Source organism: Takifugu flavidus, chromosome 9 (assembly GCF_003711565.1).
Source record: "Takifugu flavidus isolate HTHZ2018 chromosome 9, ASM371156v2, whole genome shotgun sequence".
Taxonomy (NCBI): Eukaryota; Metazoa; Chordata; class Actinopteri; order Tetraodontiformes; family Tetraodontidae; genus Takifugu; species Takifugu flavidus.
In genome coordinates, this window is record NC_079528.1 from 2,298,645 (window position 1) to 2,306,745 (window position 8,101).

The 8,101-nt window shown below is 45.0% G+C and overlaps 1 protein-coding gene across 1 annotated transcript; it reads right to left on the reverse strand.

Moving 5' to 3' along the window:
- Positions 1-1,480: 1,480 nt before the first annotated feature.
- Positions 1,481-7,599, reverse strand: LOC130531641 (melanin-concentrating hormone receptor 2). Its single transcript, XM_057043725.1, is given in 3 exon segments — positions 1,481-4,496; positions 4,499-5,111; positions 6,593-7,599. Coding segments are annotated over 3 exon segments (1,044 nt in total). The 5' UTR covers positions 6,997-7,599; the 3' UTR covers positions 1,481-4,469.
- Between the last annotated feature and the right edge of the window lie 502 nt (positions 7,600-8,101).

Consider the following 8,101-nt stretch of genomic DNA (forward strand, 5'->3'; position numbering starts at 1 on the left):
AGAAAGGTGGTCGGAGGTGACGAGAAAGGTGTCAGCTCGTAGCAGAGCTTCTGCTGGACTCTTGCGTTCAGTAATCACGCTGTGGTCTCAGCAGGAGCCGTGGGTTGTGTATCAAAACCCTCCAAGAGGTGCTTTCATGTTCCGTAAATCATGTGGGAATTTAACGGTGCGTCGTTTCCCACAGATGTTTGTATAGTTTTCCTTTTTGGAGCGTTAATATTGGAGGAGGAAACCGCGAGGAAGGGTTTTTTCCCCCTACTACAGTGTTTCTTTGTTGCAGCTGCCTGCGAAGGGCTTTGAGGTTTTGTGCACCGAATTCATTGTTCAAAACGATTCCACTGTGAACAGCGGTTTGCTCACAGTTCTTCTTCTTTTTTTCTTTTCACTCTCCAATCTCCAAACGATCCACTATCCCCGATTCACCCCGAGGGTGTTCAGGAGAGTTTTCCAATGTGGGAAGAGGAGGCATCTTCACGCAGAGCCTGTGAGCTCTCTTTGCTTTCCTCAGGTCGCCGGTCCCCCTGCTGAACGCGTTCGATTCCTCCTACATCACAGAAACACTGTCCCTGATTTCTGTTCACAGATTTGCTCATTTCAATATTCAGACTCAGTTGACCTGGACGCGGTCACAGACGGTGGTTTATTTAGCTCCATCCAGCTGGTAGCAATGTTCTTCAATGGGATTTTTTTAGTCCCGTTGCTCCCCCCAGACTGTGAGAGTCGAGTATGTGTGAGTTTTTTGGGTTCCTTGCTGTCGCACTTTTCCACTGTTTCTCAAAGTGAAGCCGCGTGCCTCATTTAATCAGGCTGACATTTACGGACCTAATTGTGCATCTGTTTGTCGGGAAATCTAATTAAATTATGGTCAATCAAGGCTCCTATTTTGAAAAGGCAGTGGAGAGTTGGATGTGCAGCCTGGGAGGGTTCCAAGCGAGCCTCTATTGGCATCAGCTACGAGATGAGATGTAACTGCTGTTTGTCTACGCGTATGTGAACATCCTCGATGTACCGGATGCTTCTTGCAGCATCTTGGCTGTGTTTGTCTGCACCGTAAAGAGTGGGTTTTATTTTTTATTATCTGTATAGCGCACCACCTACAGCTACATTTTGAGATCAAAGCATCCATCACATGACCTCAGAATGAGGAACATCTCGCGGGAGTGAGGGAAAAACACTTGTTTATCACAAGACGGTCTCCGGAATGCTGGCGGAGAGGTTTGGAATGTGAAGCTTGGAAGTCAGCGCCGTAGCTCCAAGGAAAACAAGCAATCGATGTCCGACTCATCACCCAGATCGGGATAATGGGCTATTCTATCTACTCCAGAACCTTGAAGCCAAATCACTGGAGCTGCTTTGTCTGAAAAGGTTAAACTATTCCCGAACTACTCCATCCAACTCCATTTAGTGTTCAATGTGAAAGAACTAGATGTGGAAGATGCAATGGAGGTCACTCGACACCATTCTGACTGACAAATGCAGCTTCCTTCATAATAGAGGCTTTATTTCAGAATAAATGCTTCAATCGGAAGGTCACGATGTATACATTCATGTATGTACAGCACACAACCTTTTTTTTTCTTTACTAAACTCCAGGTTTCAAATTTTTCATATTTAAAGGGTTTCCAGGAACACGTGGACATTCAAAAGGAATCTCTGCAAATGCCTTTTTTTATAAAAAAAAAAAAAGAAAGAAAAATTGGACTAAGTTATATGACAGGATATTAAAAGAGAGTCTGACATTTGGGGGAATCTCCCCTATCTCTCTCAAATTGGAGAATAGAGACATCACGATCACACGGCTGCAGTCGGCTTAGACACCCAGCAAGACATCGAGCTCTGATCAGGGTTTAACAACCAGTTTAGAGCAATACGTTTGGAACACCAGATCACAAATTGGTCCTGCAATCTCCTCAGAGCAACAATTCTGAAGTCTTTCAGCTCAAGTGGTGTGAAAAACAGCTGGATGGGGACCAGTGGTGGCCTTTCTCCACACCCTGTTACCAAATCAGATACAGGTCTTCAAAAAGCATCCATGACCAGAGATGAAATATATGCATATGGAAACACTCTACACACTGTACTTCTATCTTTGTGAGGACGTTTATAGGCATAATACATTTCCCAGCTCATCACTCTAACCATCACAACTAACTCTGACACATAACCCTTAAACAATCCTTTGATTTTTTTTGAGTTGTGGGGACGGCCAAAATGTCCTCACGTTCCCCAAATTGTTCTCACTTTGCTAATAGAATGAGTATTTTTACTCTATACCTAGCAAGCACAAGAACACACATGCACAGACACAAAATGAACTTTTGAAGGTCGCCGAAATACATCGAAGAGTACGGTCGTCGTAGAAGAAGAGCAGTATCCACATGTTATTCATGTTATTTGTTGTTTTTCTATGGACCAACTGTTGTAGGCAAGTGAAGCTTTGGAGCCTCCTTTACATCTGGAGTTGAATGTAAGAGGTGAGGGGTAATAAACGTATTCAGTGCATGTCAAGGACAGCTTACAGATTTACTGAGCTTCAGGGCTGATGTTCTCACCAGCGTCTCTGAAACATCGCGTTCCCACCAGGAAGTTCACTACGCACTTGTCTGCATTTCCATCGGCTGGACGCAGACGCGCTGCAGTGGGACGATTGGTCAACAGAGGACACTTGATACACACAAGGGATTGGACACAGCCCGTGGTTCTTTACTACATCATTTCGGCCTGCACCTGTTCTGCGTTCTTCAACGTTACGGTGAAGTACACGGCCACGCATGCTAATCTCACGCCTCTTGGCTACGCTCGGCATTACGCCCCCTGCAAGGCAAAAGCAAACCAGATGGAGGAGTGCTGTTCCGAGCCGAAGCACCCCTTCCATAGGATGACCTTTCACCCCAGTTCAGTACGACGTCCTGTACAAATCCCTTTATTACCTGCTCTCCAGAGGGTATCTTTACTGGCCGTCTGTTTTCTGTCAGCAGGAGACGGGGATTTGACATGGACGCAACCTTTACGTTTTCTTTTTCTTTTTTGGCAGATTGGTTGAGAAGACGTGTCTAAGGACTGATGCTGGGATGAAAGGCACAATCCTCACGATCGGTGCGAGACTAATGTGACGTATATTTCGGTCCGTGGTGGAAGAGGAAGCCTCCAGACCAACAGACTCAAGAACACTAGTTGGGTTCTCATGCAGAAAAAAACACTGGTGTCAGCCGGAACCAAGGGAAAGCCCTGTGACTCCCGGCTCACCTCCTCCACTTGATCATCAGAAGCTGTCGGCATAAGTAATTGGTTACTAATTACCAGACGGGTCTCCACTGGTTAGTTGATTGGTTGGGTGAATAACAGGATTATAAGAGTTGTGGAAAAAGGGCCGGTGAAGAGGATGAGCCAATTAAACGGAGGTAGAAATGGAGGAATGCTAATTCAAGAGGGCATTTGGGCCTTCTTCAAATTTCTTTTAGGTTTCAAATTCACAAAGGGAAACCATCTCTCTGGCAGGAAGAGAGAGTTTCCTTACACGATTCTGTTTCCTGTATGCTGTTAAATCCAAAAGTCTGTTTAATCCCCCTGCAATTTGAATCCGCTGATGCCAGCCAGAGAATACAAAAACCAACATGGTAAATGTTGAAAATCTCCGCCTAGTTGTTTGTCAGAACTCATCCAGCTTTTACAGAACTTACTGTAGCTCACGAGGGAGCACATTATTCTACAGTGTGTCCAGAGACATCACATGAAACCGTCGCATAACTGGCTTTTGTTTATTCATCCTGCTGCTGTTGTTGTTGTTGTTGCTGCTGTTGTTGTTGTTGCTGCTGTTGTTGATGCTGCTGTTGTTGTTGTTGCTGCTGTGTTCAGCAAGTTGGGGCAAAGGAGTGTGGATCTGGCGACAGTCAATCGTCTGAGTTAGAAAATAAAAAAAATACAAAGTTGGACAGCTGGTCTCTGATGAAAATGACCCTCTGAATACGGACAACAACATCAACACTGATCATCAAATACGACAGCCAACAACACGTAATCAGTACATGACATTAGTTTTCCATGTTACTAAGTTTATCTTCGATTTACTAAGTGTTTCTCCAAAGAAGCTTTTTTGTTTGTTTGTTTCACCCCCATCGGGCGGAGACAGATGTGGCTCCAAGGCTCCAGGGCGACAGGGAGAGAAGGTCGATCGTTTGTCCTGGTGTTTGATGCCGCATTTTTCCAGAAATTAGAGGTGAAGGAAAATCAAACACAAGCCTGCAGCCCAGTCAGATGCCACTGCAGAAGATTTGAATCAATTTGTGTCCTTTCTAGCTGACTTTGATATAAAGGCATTAACGAGAACCTTTGACCTTTGACCTAGGTTCTTCTGTTCTTTTGAAAAGTTGGGCAACTTGTCATCCCGGGGCGACACAGTACAGCCACTTGCATATGGACAGGGGCAACATGTTTACAGTACGCACGTAGACAGAGGCGCACGTTTGGGGTCAGACGGAGGTGCAGTGATAGTTATTAGTTCGTTATTCGCACTGGAGCCGTCTGCTTTGATCACCGTGACCTTGGAGGACTGCTGGGAGCTGCGCAGCACCTTCTTGTGGCAGAGACGCTCGCGGTAATTCTGGGCGAAAATGAGCAGCATGAGCGGGTTGATGCAGCTGTGCGAGTAGCTCAGACAGATGCTGATGTTGTAGGCGTAGACGAAGGAGACGGTCGGATTGTGGTTGCTTATGTTCAGCACCTGAATGACGTGGTAGGGCGACCAGCAGATGAGGAACAGGCCGATGACCATCAGGACCATCTTGGTGGCCCTCCTCGCCCAGACCGACTGCTTGCGCTTGACGCGGCGGATGGAGCTGAAGACGTGGTACAGGGTGAGCGAGTAAAAGGTGCTGATGATGATGAGAGGTATGATGAAGCCCAGGATGGACTGGTACAGGGTGTACCAGTACATGTCCTCGGGCCCGTCCAGGTTCATCATGCACACCTCAGTATTCTGCCTTTGCTCCACCTTGGCGTACAGCATGACGGGGACCGTGAGGAGGAAGCTGCCCAGCCACACCAGCATGTTGATGATGATGGTCCACTGGATGGTTCTCCTCTCCGAGGTCGGGTGCACGATAGCTATGTACCTAAGACACAGAAGTTACTTTAGCTTTGGGACGTCATTTCCTGTCACATAGCGCCAAAAGTTAGTCAGAGAAGACCTTGTGACATGATAGCACATCTGTCATTCAGATTTCACATTTCTCTCTTGGGTTCGGGAAGCGGCTCGTGTAGACCCACCAGACTGGATCTCTGTCTTCATGCATTGGTGACAAACAAAAAAAGGCATTGATCTGATGCCCATTTAAATGCTGAAAAGACCACGATTATTCCAGGGTTGCGCCACTCAGCTTAAACAAGCCTTTTGATTTTTCTCTTTCCGCACTCTCAGTGGTTGTTTGAATACATATTTGTTATTGGAAAAACTGGATTAATGTGCGATCAGTCACCCACACTGCAGCTGTGCTCATTAACGTCAGTATCAATTCTCAAAAATGTAAAAATAGATCTCTTTTCTAAATGAAAAGCACCAATGTCCAAAACACATCAACACACTAACATGCCATTTTAAATCCAATTAAATGGCATTTGAATGTGTGGTTTCATAACCTTTTTAGGCTTTTGGATGTCCTTCTTTTCAGAAAAATAATTGAATCATTCTGCCTCCAGACAAACAAAGCAGGATTTTCAGATTCCAAAGTGTTCATTTAGTCCTGCTTTTGCTTTTCTTCCAACACTTTTGGTGTGTTTTTACGTTGGCTGTTTTCTATGTGTGGCCCCTCAACATAAGATCATTCTCTTCCTACATTATTAACATTTCAAATCTAAGGATTTCCTTTCTGTCCGTGTGATGAGCTGGAGACATCTTTGACATTCTCTGTCTTAACACTGGAACTTGGACAGACGACATTATAACGTTATCGTTCAAATTGCGCAATAGTCATTTTACTTCAGGAAAAATATATTTTTGTAATTTTATTACACATCAGAATTCATTCAGTCATTTGTGTGGAACAAAGAACACTGTGTCCTACTCATTATATCACAAAAAAAAAAAAAAAAAAGCAGCTGGACATCAGGACGCACATGTTTTTAAGTGAGAAGGGGGTTTTGTTTTATTTTTAAAATATTGTTATGAGCCACCCGGACTGGTTTTAATAAAAATAAGATGAGGAGATGTCTGCTCTGCTTGAGAGCGAATGCCACCAAGTGGACTTGGATAACTGTGAGCTTGAAATGTTCACAGCATAAATGAGTAAGAACAAATACGTATAGGTGTTCCCAACTGACTCACTTGGATAAATAAAGGTTTCCATTTATTCCAATGACATGGTGTCTTTATAGCAGGTCACCCAGCAGCAGCAGCGCACCATAAATAATCTGCACTCATCAAAACGATGCCAACAGGTGGAAATGACTTTTCAGTTGAAAAATGCAAGCGGAATTCTGTGACGTTTATGGAATATTTAGGATTATTTTGATTCCTACTATTTGCACCTTATTGCAATTTTTTTCATTTTAATAGCCAATATATATGTGTATATATAATACATATAAATATGCTTACCGGTCAATGCACAGCACGGTGACGATCCCCACTGTGGTGAACTGGTTGCTGACGTCCACCACCACCACCGCTTTGCACATAAAGTTTCCAAAGACCCACTGCCTGTCTCTGACCAGCTGGTGGATGTTGAAGGGCATCACCAGCAAGAACAGCATGTCGGCTATCGCCAGATTCAACACGTAGATGTCCGAGACCATTTTCTTCTTGCATACCGTCACCGCGTAGATGACCAGCCCGTTGGCGATGACCCCCACCGAGCACAGGATGCCGTAAATGGTCGGGAAAATGTGCATGAACGTGGTGATGTCCACGAAGCTGTAGGATGGTGGTGTGGAGCTCAGACATGACGTGCCGGTGAAGTTGTCGGTCTGGTTGTTTGGGCAGAACGTGACGGTGTCGTTCATCTTCGGCTGCCGGTGATGATCGCCACAGCGCGCACGGCGCTCCGCAGCCGATCCAGGGTCCAAACTTGGGCTGCAAAGCGGCACACTCTCCAAGTATTCAGGGAAGCGCTGAATCTAATCAAGTGTGACTTGGAACAGTCCTCTCTGGTACATCTTTATCTCTGGAAGCAAACAGTCTGCCCAACTGCTGTGCTCATACGCTCTACTAAACAACATTGTGCGCCTCAGGGGACGTTAGTTCCCTCCCTTGCGTGATCATCCATCGGGATGATCAGAAGACCCTTGAACATGCGACACTAAATCCATCTGACAGCACTTTCCCCTGCTTTAGAGCTTGATTCTCCACGCAATATATTTGTGGTGCGTTCAAGTGCAGGTTACGGCGTATTTAATTATCTTTTAAAACACATTACGTAGTCACAGCCACAGTAGAAGCAGTCCTTATAATGATCTCGTCGAAGTTTAAAAGTCCTTTTGGGGCCTCTGAATGAGCAAAAAAACAAAAAACAAAAACAAAACAAGTTTAAACTCAAAATCTCATGAACACCCCCCATGAATATTTTGTCGTGTCCCGTCTTTTAGGCCTACAATAAAACACATTTCTAACAGCAGGCTGAGCCCCTATGCCGGTTTTCCTCCTATACTGAGAAGCAAGAGCCGATTAAATTGATCACTGTGATTTGCCTTTAATTGTTGCCACAAAAGTGCTTGATTGACTCAGTTCAGAGCATCCGGGTTGTTCCTGAATACAAGCCGTCCTTCTGAGAGCTCTGCTGCGGGCTCTGTCCATATTCATGCCTCATTCCTTGTTTTCACTGTTGCACCAACTATAAATTGAAATACAGAATCTCTGATCTGTAGACAAACAATTTTGCCCTTTTCACCCACTCATATGCTGGGGGAGACTCTTGTTTCAATGACATTCAGATCCACGTTCGTTGAACAATGGGGGGTAATGCCAAACAGCAGGGAAGTGGTGTGTGGGGACTGACGATCAATCCCTCCCGCTCCGAGAGCCATTCCATCTTAACAATGGGGTCAAAGCATCATCTGTTATTGTAAATAAGATGTGTTGGTGCCTGCTCATGCGGCAATATGACCAGCA